The sequence below is a fragment of the Mesitornis unicolor genome, unplaced genomic scaffold, assembly GCF_000695765.1.
Source record: "Mesitornis unicolor isolate BGI_N332 unplaced genomic scaffold, ASM69576v1 scaffold1357, whole genome shotgun sequence".
Classification (NCBI taxonomy): domain Eukaryota; kingdom Metazoa; phylum Chordata; class Aves; order Mesitornithiformes; family Mesitornithidae; genus Mesitornis; species Mesitornis unicolor.
Window position 1 is genome coordinate 19,965 of NW_010194098.1, and position 15,753 is coordinate 35,717.

At 52.6% G+C, this 15,753-nt stretch overlaps 1 protein-coding gene across 1 annotated transcript in view; it reads right to left on the reverse strand.

The window, feature by feature from the left end:
• LOC104543127 (regulatory-associated protein of mTOR) overlaps positions 1 to 15,370 on the reverse strand; it is a gene marked incomplete at both ends in the record, with an annotated part of 34,066 nt that extends 18,696 nt beyond the window's left edge. Inside the window, 9 exons of the mRNA XM_010187663.1 lie at positions 3,181 to 3,339; positions 3,751 to 3,891; positions 5,197 to 5,314; positions 6,886 to 7,026; positions 8,716 to 8,907; positions 9,514 to 9,579; positions 10,175 to 10,249; positions 13,849 to 13,959; positions 15,287 to 15,370. Coding sequence (XP_010185965.1) covers positions 3,181 to 3,339; positions 3,751 to 3,891; positions 5,197 to 5,314; positions 6,886 to 7,026; positions 8,716 to 8,907; positions 9,514 to 9,579; positions 10,175 to 10,249; positions 13,849 to 13,959; positions 15,287 to 15,370 — 1,087 coding nt within the window. The remainder of the gene's footprint in view (positions 1 to 3,180; positions 3,340 to 3,750; positions 3,892 to 5,196; positions 5,315 to 6,885; positions 7,027 to 8,715; positions 8,908 to 9,513; positions 9,580 to 10,174; positions 10,250 to 13,848; positions 13,960 to 15,286) is intronic.
• Between the last annotated feature and the right edge of the window lie 383 nt (positions 15,371 to 15,753).

Genomic DNA, 15,753 nt, shown 5'->3' on the forward strand with positions numbered 1-15,753 from the left:
GCTCGTTAGGAAAAGGACATTCCCTCAGAGCTGGTACTCGGCCTGCACCGGGGCTGTCGTGACCACCACATCTCCAAACCTTTTCCATTGAGAACAGGAACAAGGCCAGGGCAAATACCGGTGTGATGGGGGGAAAATGGAACCAAAAACCCAACCATGTTGCTCTGTCCTCATCCTGGTGCCCCCAGCAGCACCACACAAGCTGGGTCCTGGCTTCCTGCGCTGTGCAGGACCATCCCTGGCCGCTGCCTCAGGCTCCCATGTCTCACCTCTGCAGTGTTGGGTGCATCCCATGAACTGACAGGAAACCTCTTCTGCTTCCAAAACCCACGCAGGTCCCTGTGTTTTCCTGCTACCAATACTGCTGGTTACCAGTGACTTCTCATCGTGACTGCATTTAAATACATTGCCCAGTGAGGGTGCAGGAGGCTCTGCCTGTCCCAACGCCGCCTCTCGCATTTGCTGCGGTCACTGTCCCCTGCATCACTTCAGGGCTGCTCTTCAGAACAGATCCTGTGACACAGCCAACTGTTTTCTGTCCCCAGTCTCTCCCGCTGGAGAGGGGAACCATTCCCCAGCATTTCATAACCCCGAGATTGATTTTCCTCCCTCTGTGATCACTCTCTAATAGAATCTTTCCAGCGATGCTCTCTGCAGGACAAAAGCTTTCATCACGCAGTTTGGATGTGAATAATCAGCCTCAAGGTATGCAAACCCCCCACCGCAGCTCCTTCTCTTTTCCTTTCCTAAAACCAAGCTAAACTGAAAATTTCCAGGACGCGATGATTAATGACCAGGTGCATGGCAAAGCAGCAAGGCTTCGCTTCCCCTCCAAACCGAGTCCTTGTTGACTTCACAAACAACTGCCTCTTGCCAGCTTGCAAATGCAGCCCAGAAATAAATGTCTGCATGGCCAAGGAACAGCCTGCCCCAAAACCAGCACATCTGGACTAAAAGTGCATTTCGAGGCACCCATTTGGCCCACACGTAGTGAGGAAGCTGTTTGTAAAATGGCACAAGAAGGGATGCAGAGGTTTTTTCCCCTCAAGTTTATGGGAAGAAGAACATCGTGTGCTGCTGCAGTGTCAGTGAAGTGGAGAGACTGGTCCAGAATAATCCCTCTAGCACCACGTTCCCAAAACCACAAGAGGGGAAGGAAGCCTTGAGCATCAGCGAATCGATGTCGGGAATGCGGAGTACAGCACAGAGCTGAACTGGGGCTGGAAGTGTCTGGTTTTATTAGCACGGACTGGATTTCTGCTTTGGTTTCATTCCACCCATGTGCCCCTACTCTCCTATTTACTGCTCTGCCCATCTGAAATATTTGGCAGAGTCAAGACTGCAGAGCCAAACCACCTTCCAAAAGACAGAGAGCAGAGCAAAACCCTTCCTGAACCCAGACCAGCTCATCGCCCAGCTGGACTCCTCCGCGTTGCCCGCTCTCGCTCGCCGTAACAGCGTTTTATTGCATTTAAAACGTTGAAGAAAGGGGTTACCGCACGCCCAGGCTGGCTCCAGAGCAGCCACGGCGCTGCCGAGGGCGGCCGAGCTGCTGGCATTTTGCAAACCCTTTCCCTGGGGAGCACAGAGCGGGCTGCAAGCTGTGATCCTGCCCTGGAAATGAGAGCAGCCCGGCTTTCCGCAGGCAAGCACTGGAGGTAATGGGATTCTGCGAGAGTTATGAATTTTAAACACTCCTGTGAGCTCTGTCATTTCCAGCTGGGTGAGAGCTCTTGTGATTGAACGGGAACGAGGGGGCTTTGGGGAACTGCTCCCTTTGGTTCCCTTATCCTTGGATTCATCCTCAACCGAGCCACACAGCTCCTGTGAGACACGCACAGCCCAGACACCGGCCTGGAAAGGAGGAAAACTCCAGTTCTAGCTTAAGATGGAGAGAAATTTCCTAACGTTCCTGTCACGCTTTAGAAAATCCAATTCCCTTACCAGAAAAAAGCAAATGAATCTGTTAATTTTCTAACGAGCACACGGCTTTAAACGGCCTCAGGGGCAGTTACAACCCCAGGAGGTTTCAGCCAAATCACCGTTACCTCTTCCAGAAAACACAGAGCAGAGCAAAACATCCCTTCAGCCAAGGCAAGCCTGTCGCCCAGGTGGGCTCCTCTCTGCTCCACTGCTCTCTTTCCACTGATTTCTGAAGGCCAGGAAAATATGGGCACGTTTACTGCTTACAAAGAAACCAGAGAGGCTGCCCCCAGCTTTCCTCTGCTGCTCCCTGCAAGGACCCGTTCCAACAGCCAGGTCCTGCTGCACGCTGCCTGTGCTGCCATCCCCAGACGGGTTAGGCTGTTTGGAAAAGCACAGCCAGTTTCAAATGATGCTACAGCAGCAGACACGACTGGGAGAGTTACTTGGGAAACAACCCAGTTGAACCGGCTTGATATCAACATCCCAGTTTTGCTCCATAAAAGAAATGCAAATAATCCATTACATGCAAATCAGCCACACAGTGCATAAATACAAATAAAATTTCCTGTCTGTCTGTGCCACAGCTCTGTGCAGAGCTGTGTGCATCACCAGAGTCAGACACCGGGACAGAAAGGGGCTGGTGAGCGGTGTTGGAAGCTCAGTGCTGCTACAGCTGCTGATCCAGGAGGAAATCAGAGAGGGGACTGCAGGCAGCGGGATCAGCCATGGAACTTCTCACACAGAAGCAGGTTTCTATGAAACATTCAGTCCTTTTGCTTTTAGGACACAGCCTCTTCTTTTTTATGTCCTATTTTTACCACTGCACACATAAACCTGCACAGGACCTGAGCTGGGTAAGGAAGCTTGGATGAATAACACAGCCAAGGGCTGTGTTGAACAGAAATGGGAGCCACACGAGGAATGTGCAGCTGGTGCCAGTGCCCCGCTGCTGTGGCCATGGGGTGGGGACTCCTCCCTTTCACCCTCAGCCAGTGAAGCCGCAATGGATGTAGAATTCCTGTATTTTTTGTGTATAAACTCCTCCCAGGACCCTGTCCATGGCTGTGAGGTGGCAGCTGGAGCCAAAGCCCTCTGGAAATGAGGGAGGGCTCTGCTCTGCCTGCGGCCTCGCCAGGTGCACGAGCAGCGCTGGATGAAGACCCAGCAGAGCCAAGATCCAAACTTCCCACAACGGCCAGTGCAAGCAGGTGAGGAAACGCCACCCCAGGGGAAGGGCAGGAGGGTTTTGCTCACCTATGAGCGAGTTGAGGGAGGAGTAGGAGCTGACGCGCCTCATCTTGTCGATGGTCTCGAAGGACAGGATGTACTCCTCGTTCTCAGGGCTGCCCAGGGTGCTGCTGGCGCTGCTGCTGGTGCTGAGGTTCCCGGGAGAAAACGCAACAGAGCTCCCAGCTGCCAAAGGAAAGGGGCAGAGGCTGAAACAAGAACTGGTGAGGGAGCAGGTTTACCCGGGAATAAATCCTACAGTGCTCAATGAAGGTGTAGGCAAATCCACAACGTCCCCTTTTAAACATGGAACGTTTAAAATACAGAGCAAGCATCAAGAGATCAGTAATGATTCAGTAAAAATCCATGTATGTTAGGTACCTTTTCAGTCCCCAAACTCTCAGAAAAATCAATACTAATGACCAGAAGATGAAATCTAATTATGAGGAGGCTTCTCATCTAAGCCCGTGGAGCTGGATGGCCTGGGCTGAATGTGAGCCCCAGCTCGTGTTGTTTTGCCCGTGGTATTTCCTGGCTTGCAGGAGCGGGGGCAAGAAGGGGCAATCTAAAACAGAAGGATTCTGCGAGGTCTCTTACATTCTTCATTCAGGCTGAGGTTCTGCAGGGACTTGTTGAGGTTTCGAGCCGTGGTGACCGCTCGGATGTTGCCGTAGGAGCTGACTGAGCGCAGCCTGGGCGTGCATGGACCATCTCGCACCGGCGTCAAACTCCCGCCCTCTGCGGATGCAAAAACCCGGCAATTACAGACGGAACCAAAGCCATCACGGCCACTTGGTTATTTCCCAGCAAATACACAACCCAAATACCACCAACGTGAACACCACGGACACACTGCCCCTTAGGCTAAGGCAGAAGGAGGTATGACAGAGGATGCTCTGTGCATGTAATGAGCAAGGACCGCATGTCTCTGCTGCTCAGGCTCTGGTGCTGGTCCATCCCATAAACCCAGGAGAGCCGAGCTGTGCCAGCGCCTGCAGAGGACCCAGAGGCACGAGGGCTCCTCTCCAGGCCGCTGCCCAGGCGCCGTGCTGGGCCGTGCTGCTGCAGCAGACACCGGTCAGGCAGCACCCGCAGGCTGCTGTCTGCTCCTGCTCATTAAAATCCTGCTAAGTTTTCTCATTATAGAGAGTTACGAAAATGCTGCTTTCCTGACCAAATTTCGGGCTTGGTTTCACAGCTCATATTCACCCGTGACCTGGATCCTTCTCACTTCCCAAGCTATTTTATCTCACTGCAGAGGTGGCTGCACTGTGGCGGTGGGACCAGCGCTTCCAGTGCATCCTCCTTATAAAAATACTTCAGGGCTCTTTTTTGGATAAGGAAAAGCAATATATAACCTGCATGTAATATTTATTTCCTGCAGCAAAAAGGACACATGTGGAGAAGTTTATTTTTCAATATGATTGAATTATTCAGACAATAGGGAGATTAAACTGCTCACTGCAGAGACACCACGTGCTCTGGTCTCCAAGTTCCCACTGCAATAGTCCCGTTATCCTGCAAGATTTCCAATGCACTGAGCAGCTGAAGAAAATGTGAGGTTAGCAACAATTTCATTAGGGCTTTTCATTCAGACCCAGCAAAAGGGATGAGGCCACAAGTACAGAGCACAAAGTACGGTTGGTTTCTCATCAGGCCAACACGATGCTGAAGTTTCAGGTATAATCTGAGGGGGAAACAAGGTCTGGTAAGGTGTGTACTGCCTTGCAAATAGACTTCAGTCTTGATCTGAAGGGAACCCCTTTGAATTTGACAGGGGTTCAATCTCTACCGCTTCCCGGTGAGCTATGGCTGTGTCTTACATGGACACTCAGCGGAGGATGCTTTTCTCCAGGGCAATATATTACAGCACTAAACAAACACCAGAGCGACTCCCACCACCTCACTCAACTCGGCGGCAATGGTGCTGTTTGACAAATCACCACCAGCAGCAATTCAATAGCGTTGGGCAAACTGCTCCAATAAAAGTTGCCAGGTGCTTTCAGGCCGCGTTTCCTGCCCACGCCGACGCAGAACACCGACCTGTGGCAGCTGGAGAAGGGAGAGGGTAATTCTTCTCCTCCTCCATGAACTGCAAGGCGACGGTGCAGAAATTGCTCTCGTACTGAACCACCAGGTGACTTAGGGCCACCACCAGCTCCTGTGGGAAGAGGAAACAGGTATTTCATGGTTACGCAGGTGAGGAGCAATAGATCGAAGGCAAACACAGAACAATATGGTCACTAACGTTGATATTAGTGAGTAATGTTTTGAATCCTACGCCGAACCACTGAGCTGGTCAGCAGCAAACACGAGAACGGTGCTGTCGTCCTGTGAGGGATCCCCAAGGCCAGGCAGGACGGGGCTTGGAGCAGCCTGGTTTAGTGGGAGGTGTCCATGCCCGTGGCAGGGTGGGACTGGGGGAGCTTTAAGGTCCCTTCTAGCCCAAACCATGTGTGGTTCTGTGATCAGTCCATTCATTTCATAGCTGCAGCTTGAGAGCCTGAACTACCAGGGTGGGTGGGCAGGGTGGGGAAGGTGCAGATCAGACCCTCAGGTCGGTACCGCTCGCTAGGCGCTGGGAAACAGCAAACCTGAGGCTTTGGTTGCTGTTCTCTGCTCAGGGGACTAATCTCCAAAGGGGAGATTTATGAATCTCAAAGAGCATACAGTGTGACACGCCGTTCTCTCCTGAATTAAACTGATTAAATGCTGGGACGAGACAACAAAAATTAATCCTCACAATGCCGCTGACAACTGTCAGGGTATTGATGTGCCAGTTAGGTAAACACAAGCGTTAGGACACCCAAGTACACCCATCAGGAGCAATCCAGGACGTCAAAAAATATTTCATGTACTGCTGATGTACAATGGCACATCAGAAATTGCAATTCCCCAAAGCATGAGGAATTACTCTGCAGCAGCACGACGTTTTACCGAGCAGCGCCCTCGCTCCCTCTCCTCCTCCTCCTCCTCCTCCTCCCCAGGGACTGCCACACGCCCCGTGTTTCCAGCAATGCATTACTGCTTCATTTCACACCCGAGATCCTGTACTGTCAGATTTCGCAATCAAACCAGTAATCAACAGAAGATCCTTAATGGAAGAGCTGCCCAGCAGGAGCTCTCAGCTTGTGCACCTGAATAGACTCCAGCGCCATTGCTCTCCTGCCTCATCCCCATCTTCCTATTGCCTTTAAATTAAAAACAATAACAGGACATACAAATTCCCCCAAAACCTTGAGATCGTGGCTCCTATCTCAGCCATGTGCTTAGAGGAATACGAGAGCTAAAGCAGAGGTTGCTGTTGAACAGCAGGAACACTTGGATCTGAACAGCAGCAACATTTGGATGTGAACAGCAGCCACATCAGCACCTGGACGCGCTGACAAACCGCCCTGTGCTGTATTTTTCCTGTCAGCAAGCTCCTTGCACTGCAGAGTAAAGGAAATGTTGTATGTGCATGGAAAAAGGGCGAGAGGATAAAGCAGCATCCCAGAGCATGAGCACCCTGAGCGTGGGGCTCAGCACCCAGGCCTCAGCCCCAGCAGGCGGGCGATGCTGCTGCTTGCACCGACATCACTGGTGCTCCTCAGGGACCGGTTAAAAGACTTCCCAATGAAACAGATACTCCCAAATGAGCCAAATCCAGGGCAAAGTCCATCAAATACCACACGCTCTGACCAGACTCGGTGCAGAGCTCCTCAGCACTGTGCGCCGCCGGCCTGGCCGTACCTTCCTGACCATGGGGCTCCCGTCGTTGATGAGCTGGGCCAGCATCATGGCCACGTTGTGGTCGATGGTGGTGGAGTGGTCGGTCCGCTCGGCCGAGTTGCCCACAAATGTTCCCAGTGCAAAGACTGCAGCACAGCGAACCTGTGAGACACAAACCCTCCTTATCGTTTCCCCTTTGTTTGCAGCCCCAAATTCACCGGGGGGATTTTGCAGCCCCACAAACGGCATCTCTGGAAACCCGGACTTCTGTGTCAGGTAAACAGCAAGAGCTAAACAGAAGCTCACGGAGAGTAAAACCCAAACCAGGCTCAGCAAAGCGCTGAGTTCTCAGTATTCACACAAGCAGGAGTATATTTAATTTCCCAGAATACCCGGTGACCTTCCCATGGGTGATTTTTCCAGCTGACGTTGCCTAGAATATTAATTATCGGGAATAAGGTACGCAGGGAGCTGCTGCCGGGCTGTGAGGCTGTTTAATAAGAGCTGAGCCGCCGTCTGCAGAGAAGGGCTTACGGAGAGGCAGAGGGCGATGGAAAATGGGAGAAAACAGCAGCTGAAATCAGGGGAAACTCTGAGCTCACGCAGAGGGAGCAGATGCTCGGTGCTCTCCCAGCCTCAGAGGAGGTGGAGGATGCAGGACAGAGCCTGAGGGTGAAGGGGACTCATCTCTAATCCCAAAACGGTGGTGGGGGTGTTCATGTCCAGGCTCCCACACCCGATGGGACCACACTGGGGCTGACGGGCTCTGTCACGGCACAGGAGCCGCTCCTCTCTCGGAGAGTTTGTCACGAAGGTAGAACACTCAATTAAAGGGGTATTTTCACACGTACCAGCAGGAGAACGGCTTTCATGCTCAGCCAAAAAGACTACAGGGGTTTTTGCAATACACAGTGCGCTCTGGGACTACAATTTTAACAAGCTTCTGATATGCAAGTAAGCAAAATTTGTGTTGTTTCCTAACTCCAGGACTTTGGGGCTGCGTGAACTCCCCCTGCACTGCTGCGGTGACTTCCCTTGCAGGGCTTGGATGCAGGGCTGGAGGAGAAGGACCTGGGGGTGTTGGTTGACAGTCGGCTCAACATGAGCCAGCACTGTGCCCACGTGGCCAGAAAAGCCAACGGCATCTTGGCCTGTATTCAAAACAGTGTGACCAGCAGGGCCAGGGAGGTGATCATCCCCCTGTACTCAGCACTGGTGAGGCCGCACCTCGAGTGCTGTGTTCAGTTCTGGGCCCCTCACTATCAGAAGGATGTTGAGATTCTGGAGCGTGTTCAGAGAAGAGCCACAAGGATGGGGAGGGCTCTGGAGAACAAGCCTGATGAGGAGCGGCTGAGGGAACTGGGCTTGTTTAGCCTGGAGAAGAGAAGGCTGAGGGGAGACCTCATCACCACCTACAACTGCCTCAAGGGAGCTTGTGGAGAGGTGGGTGCTGGGCTCTGCTCCCAGGTGATGGGGGATAGAACAAGGGGAAACGGCACCAAGCTGTGCCAAGGGAGGTTCAGGTCAGAGATAAGGAGGAAGTTCTTTACTGAGAGGGTCGTCAGAAGCTGGCACAGGCTGCCCAGGGAGGTGGTGGAGTCACCATCCCTGGATGTGTTTAAAGAGCGGGTAGATGAGGTACTTAGGGATATGGTTTAGGGGGTAGACAGGAACGGTTGGACGTGATGATCTCAGAGGGTTTTTCCAACCGAGTGATTCTGTGATTTGCAGTGCTTGAAGCAGCAGCAATAAGATTTCCTTTGAACCAGACAACACCAAGCTCTGGACGGCTCTGGTTTTCCATAGCCCTCTTCCAGAATTCGGATAATTGGACCGAAGTCGGGTTTTTACCTCCGGGATGGGGTCCGAGAGGAGGCTGTAGAGCTTCTCGTGCGCGCTGTCCCTCACGCCGCACCACCTGGCCGAGTCGAAGTTCTGCCAGATGCGGCCCAAGCAAATGGCCACCCACTGACGCAGGAGAGGATGGGGATCGTTCAGCTGCTCCAGGCAAATCGCAATCAGGTTTCCTTGAAGGCAGGCTTCCTACAACACAAATCAATGCCATTTATTTTGGCTGGCAGCTTCCCGCCTCATCATCAAAAAGAGAAGATTATTTCTGAAGCAGACAGGAAATCAAGAGAAACAAATTACGCAGCGGTTATATACTGATGCTGGTACAAAATGCCATTGGGAGCAGCGTGGAGGGAAGGTCAACTACACCCAGTCCTAGCTAGTTAAGCACTGGAAATGCTTCCTGTAATGCATAAAGCCTGGCTCTTCCTCATTGGAAATACTCCTTGCATCTGTCAGAGCCCCAGGGTTTATGGCTCATTCTGCACACCCTTCCCAAGAGCTTTGTCACAGCCACTGAGTCCCCATTTGACAGCAACCAGGCACTATTTCTGCAGGAGCCCATCAGGCGCTGCCCCCAGGGGCACTTCTGTCCTTAACCTCCGCTCCCAAGCGCCACGTATAACGAGTTTGTCACACCTCCAGGTCAACGTTTTCTTTTAATCCACTGAAAAACAGCGTCAAGCGATCTCCTGCTTCAGCCCCACAGTCCAGGGCTGTGCTTTAACGGAGCAGAGACAGTTTGACCCAAGCGGAGAAGAGAGAGGGGAATGAGGGATAAAGGAGGCTGGGACTCACCTGCCCGGTGGTGTAGTTGTTCACAATGACAGCCAGGATGAAAGCGGTCATGGTCCTGTGTTCAGCCTTAAAACAACACACAAGTCACTGTTACCTAGAGAGCAGGTCAGAGGACAACTCCATCCCACGCTTTCTGAAGCGCGAGGTTATTCTGGGTGCAGTTCGTGTGACATCAAAACAACAAACCCGAGTTCTCTCGTCGTGCAGCCCTGGCGCTGGACCCACCTGAGACACCATCAGAGCGTGGGTAGGATCCTCCCCGTGTGGAGGAGGCACACAAATACCGATATTACAGGAAACAGCGAGAAGCTGCTGCAGAGGGAACCGGGGAGGCTGCAGCGCAATTCGGCTGCCTCTGCACCCAGCGCCCAGGAGCCCCCAGCTCCCATCGGCACCACTGAATCATCCGGGCTTATTTAAGTGTGCACACGTATTATATAGAAGTTTGTTCGTATGTTCTGGCTCGGTTTGGCCGTCTCTATCACACGACCTGGCAGCAGCAGTTTTGGATCCCCAATGACCCCCTCTGGTAGAGCAGGGGGTGGCACAGGACATAGGGGGGGTCCTATGTTAGCACCGCCTGCGTCAGAGCAGCACCAGATCAGCTAAAATGGGGTAAGGAAATGCTATAGGAGTGTGAATAACGATGGTTTGTCCTTACTGGCATATAAGGGTCTGCCAAAACGGACAGGAAATACTTGTGGCCGTTGTCCTTCACAAGGTCGGCTTGGCACGACTGAAAAACGAGACAGAGAAACACACCGTGAGTACAGCAACACAAAAACGGGTTTTCCTCCAATAACGTGCGGCTCTCTCATGTCTTCATCCCTTTTCTCAACTCTCATTTTCATTTGAGAAGCAAAAGGAAGCCCAAGGCCCCCATGGGAGCTGTAACCCAGCATCTCAGCAGGAGAAGGGCCGAGAGGAGGTGTTGAAAGCCGGGAACCCTCTGCCACCTCCAATGCCACAGAAACAGGGGCTGAAAACTTCCCTGCTCTGGGGAAGAGTTGAACTGGACACCTCCATCCCACATTAAACCCTTATCAGTACTGAGAGCCAGCGAAAGCAAACCGAGGAGGAACGCGACTGCGTTTTCCCTTTAGGCAGCACAGACGCAGCTCTGCCCGCATCCTCGTAGCTGATGTTCCCGCTCAGGCAGGATGCAGGACCCAGCATCCCATGGACGTTCCCATCCCACCCTCAGAGCAGGACGGCTCTGGGACATAACCCAGCGCGTTTCTGTGGTGACCCACATCGCGGAGCGGTCACCAGTAAACCCGGAGGAGGATTTACTCATTCTTTATATATCCATTTGTTATATTCTGCCCAATCTCCTGCCCAGCGGGGACGAGCTTTTTAACAAGAAGATTTCAGCTCATCTACCCAGCGAGACCAATCTCTGCATTACTCGGCCGAGTGCTAACGCGGATGAAATCACCACAGCAGCAGCACGTAGTAACGGGATCCACCACGCACAGAGCCCACAGAGCAACTCCCGTCTTCAGAAGAGAATGACGCAGGGTTTCCCGGGTTTCGGCAGCAGCGAAGCACGCGGCGCACACCACGTTTCTGCTAACGTACCGACACAGGCTCCAGGCTGACACATTGGGGTCAAACCAAATGAACACGTACTAGGAAAGCCAAGATTTCAGGGAGGAAACACTGACTTGGCAATTAGCTTCCCCCGGTTCCAGCGTACGCTTCATGCCAGGATCATGTATTTTTTATCAGGCGTAGAAGGCAAAGGAGGGAACCGGCTGTTGAGAGGAAGGGGATGGCGAGGCAGAGATGCAAGAGCACATCCGAGTGCTGCAGGGAGTCAGGATGCTGGTTTTGGCATGCGGGGCAGGGTGGACTGATGCCAGGCTGCAGCTACCAGAGGCTTTCCTGACTCCTGTGCAATGCCACACAGAAACCAGGCTTCCCCCCTGCTTCGCTCTCAGCGTGGGCACTTCCTGCTCCTCACAAACCCAATCTCTTCGCTATAAGGTAGGTAAAGAGACACCAACAAATCCCATCGTCACACTGCATCATTACCCAAATATCTGAGGCTCAAGGGAGGGAAGCAACGTGCACAAAGCCAGCAGCCTTGCTCTGATGCTGCCTTAGATCCCACGAACACCAAGGAACAGGAAGAGCTTTTCCTGGAGGAACACAGCTCCGCTGTGAACAGTAACACAACAGGATCACAGCAGGCTGCAGGATCATAGCATCATAGGATCCAGGTTGGAAGGGACCACAGGGATCATCCAGACCAAGCTCTCGAGGTAAAATATGGTTTAAATGAGAGGAGTCAGCCCCTGTCAAGATGACTCTAAAAACTGACCAGAGTAGGGGAATTCACCACTTCCCCTGGAGATCTCTCATGGAGAGGTTATTCCAGTGTCTCACGGATAGATTATTCCAGTATCTCATGGATAGGTTATTCCAGTGTCTCATGGATAGGTTATTCCAGTATCTCACTGATAGGTTATTCCAGTATCTCACTGATAGATTTATTCCAATGTCTGATTGATCTCATGGTAAATAAATCTCTCCTGCAGTTCAATGGGAATCTCTCCAGACACTACCTGTGACCATTACCCCTCATCTTCTCCATGGGACTCCTTGTTCAAGGGAGTCTCCATCCTCTTGGTGCCACCCTTTATGCACTGGTCCAGGGTGATCAGGGCCTCCCTGAGCCTTCTCTTCCCAAGGCTGAACAGGCCCAGTTTTCTCAGCTCTTCCAGTGCTCTGAGCATCCTCGTGGCCCTGCTCTGGACCTTTCCAACCTGTCCCCATCCTTTTTAGATAGCTGGGACCAAAACTGGACACAGTGCTCAAGGTGCGGTCTGCCCTCTCCTTCCTGCACCCCTTGTTTGTCGGAGCCAGTGATGAAGCAAAACAGCAGCAAGAAACCCTACTATAACAATTAAGAGTATTTCTTGCTGTGGTTTTGCTTTAAAGCGCAGCCTGCCAAAGGAGCGGGGCAATACAACAGCACGGGAGCACCACGGATGGTGGGGGAGAGGACAGGGGGCAAAGAGCCCTCCCAGGGGGGCTCCACCACAAACCAGGGCATAAATCACCCCCGAACCTGCTCCGGGACAAACCTGGGGCTGAAGCGTCGGCCGCGGAGAGAAACGCATCAGAAATGAGCTCCTCAAGAGCAGCCTGAAGATGAATAGTTCTCATTTTCTTTGCTTTCCAAAATCCTCTTAGGATGTTAATGAAAATGTATTTATAAAGCTAAACCTGACAAGGCTAGATCAACAGCGGGGAAGAATTCCAACAAATTCAATATTCTTCTCCATGCTGAATTGGAGCAGATGTAACAAAAATAAAGCCCCAAACAGGCAAGATCTCACTTCCAGAAGCAGTTCAGACAAGTTCACCTCGGCTTCTAATCGTGCCCACAATGAACTGCAGACACCGCTCCTGATCACTTTGCACTGCTCAACCAGTTGCACCTGCAAACCACAGAGTCATACGTGTAATATCCAAATTTAGCTACAATTATTTACCTGCTTAATTACTTCTCACAGAATATCAGGAGTTGGAAGAGACCTCGAAAGGTCACCCAGTCCAGCCCCAGTCCAACCCTTCCTATTCAAGAGCCCACAAATCAGAGCCCGGGTTGAGGCCATCTTTAAAAATCAGGGCTCAGTTTTTAAACCCTAAAGGTTTTACATCCTAAACCACTGCAGAGGAGATCAGGATGATGGAGCCATGGCAGGAGCAACCTCCTTTCTGCGGGACACAAACATCAGTGTGTGCGTTGGACTTGTGCAGGACTGGTGAGACACAGCCCCCAAAATCCCCTTTGCTGTATTTCTAGAGCAGTTCTGTGTCTGGATTCTACCCACAGCCTGGTTTGACAAGGGGCAGGAGCCGTCCTGAGCCAAACCAGTTTGGTAACAGCCTCAAGGGAACAAACTGAGGGGAATGTGAGTGTGTGACAGAGGATACGAGGGCATTTTGAGCCCCTTCAGCAAGCACAGCAGTGTGTTCCTCAGTAAAAATCACCTTTTTACCTAGGCTTTCACCACGAGCCCCTACAGCCCAGACCCAAAGGGGAAGCAGGAACCGTGCGATGTTAACGTGGCGTTGCAGCATTAATGCACAGAGCAAACTGGGTACGTGGGAAGAGGTGGGCAGCCAACGAACCCAGTGTGCTGGCACTGGAATGGGACTTCCCAGTCACAGAGCTCTCATGCAAATGCAATAAATTAAGGAGAGAACACGCTGGTCTGCAGACAAAGCAGCATCTTCAGGAGGAAGCCTCAATTCCACAGCAAGTGGATAAAGCAAACAGGGCTGCTGAGAGCCCAAAGCCCCAGGGTGAGGGGTACTCACGCTGTCCACCGCCAGGATTTTGGCCCAGATGAAGACGAGGAGCGGGCGCAGCTCGCGAGCTGAACTCTGGAGCAGCTTCAGCACGTAGGGGAAGATGCCAACGGACAGGGCCTGGGGAATCAGAGAGAAGAGCAGACCCCATCAGCGCCCGGCCTTCCCACAGGCCTCCCCGAAACCTCAGCATCCCACCACATGGATGAGAAATCCGGTGGAAAACAACTTCATGCATTTCTAGCCGAGAGGGGATCCCTGCGTATTTGTCTGTGGCTCGTTTTAATCTTGGACGTCACCGATATTTTCAGACTGGTTTGGTCCACAGAGACACCAGTTACACTTTGGCCTCGTCCCAGCCCGCGCTGCTTCGCGCCTGCCGCTGCGCTGAGCCCTCCTCGCATGGGGCCCTTTGCTCTCACAAGCAAACACACTGCAAAAGCTCCACAATTACAGCTTTTCTCCTGGAAATTCCAGAGGTCTCTCGTCTGACACAGCCTTTTCCATGGGATCAGAGCACACGCAGCACGGGAAACCTTTGTGAACCCCATCGTGACTGCAGATGCCTTCCCCAAGTGCAATGTAAAGGCAATGTATGGGGGGACTACACCCACAGCACTGGGCTCATGGGGGATATTATTGCCCCAAAAGCCAGCAGCAGCCGAGCATCCCCCAGCGATGCAGCCCACAGGCATCACACGACATGGATCAGCCGGAGCAAGGGCCACCTCATATGAGAAGGGCTTAAAATCACTTTAATGCTCCCTTTCTCCTCACCGAGGGCTAAGCTGCCCACAGAGGCGTGCAGAGAGGAGCCTGGGCTGAGGTGGAGGAGCAAGGTAAAGACAACCACTCCAAAGTCCCATCCCAGGGCTATTCCACCAGCGGCCGGTGGTTCATCTCCATCACCGCTACCACCAAGCGGCTCCATTTGCAGCACTGTTTTAAACTGCTCCTCTCTTTAATTCTTATTTATCATCCGCGCTGCGCAAGCCGCTTTCCAAAAGGCAGAAGGCAGCTGCTGCCTCTCCAAAAAGCTTATAAAACCCAGCGACCAAACAGATAAAGAGAAGTAAGCTGAGAGAGCAGCTGACAAACGTGCGCACTCCCCTTTCGTTATTTATTTCACATGACAAACCTTGTTATTTGCCCCCGCTATTTCCTCCTGTTCTGTCCCTTCCGATGTTTTACACTAAACTGTTCCCCAGAGGAAATCCTCTCTGCAGTAATACAAATGAGCAGCTCTTTGGCCTTCTCGATTCACACAAACCACTTTCCTGTTCGGGATGCTCGCCCCATTTCACACGCACGAGGAATGCGCAACCCAGCGGGCACTTGTCAAACCCGGGAGCATCTTCATCCTCCTGCCATAAATCACCACTCGCGTTTGTCGCCTGCGCTGAGGGAAATTAAGGCTTTTACGACAGCGTACGCGCCATCCACGCACCAAGCTCACGGCCCAGGGGCCCAGGTCCAGAAATCTTCCCAGTAAATCGAGCGCCCGCAGCCGATGTACCTGGCTCAGCAGCACCTGCGGAGGAGAGGGACAGCCACGGTCACCGAAACCAACACAAACCCAGCGACTGCAGGGACACACGAGGACCCCAGGGCGGCTGCACGGCTCGGAGCACACCGATGGTCTGACGGGAAAAGCTGGAAGCCAACCCCTGATGGGTGAAAACCTCCACCCCACAGCAGCACCACCAGTGGGTCCCAGTCCTCCCAGTAACGGGGCTCAGGCAGATGCCTCCCAGGAGCGTGGTCGGCTCCGTCCCCACTCACTGCTCCCCTTCTTCTGCTCATTTTGCCCTCAAATGTGATGGTTTCTACACAGCACAGCTCTTCTGCAGCCCCTCTGCATCTCCAGTCCCTCCCTGCCTTCCCCAGCAGAGCAGGAACTCGACTGCGTCCGCA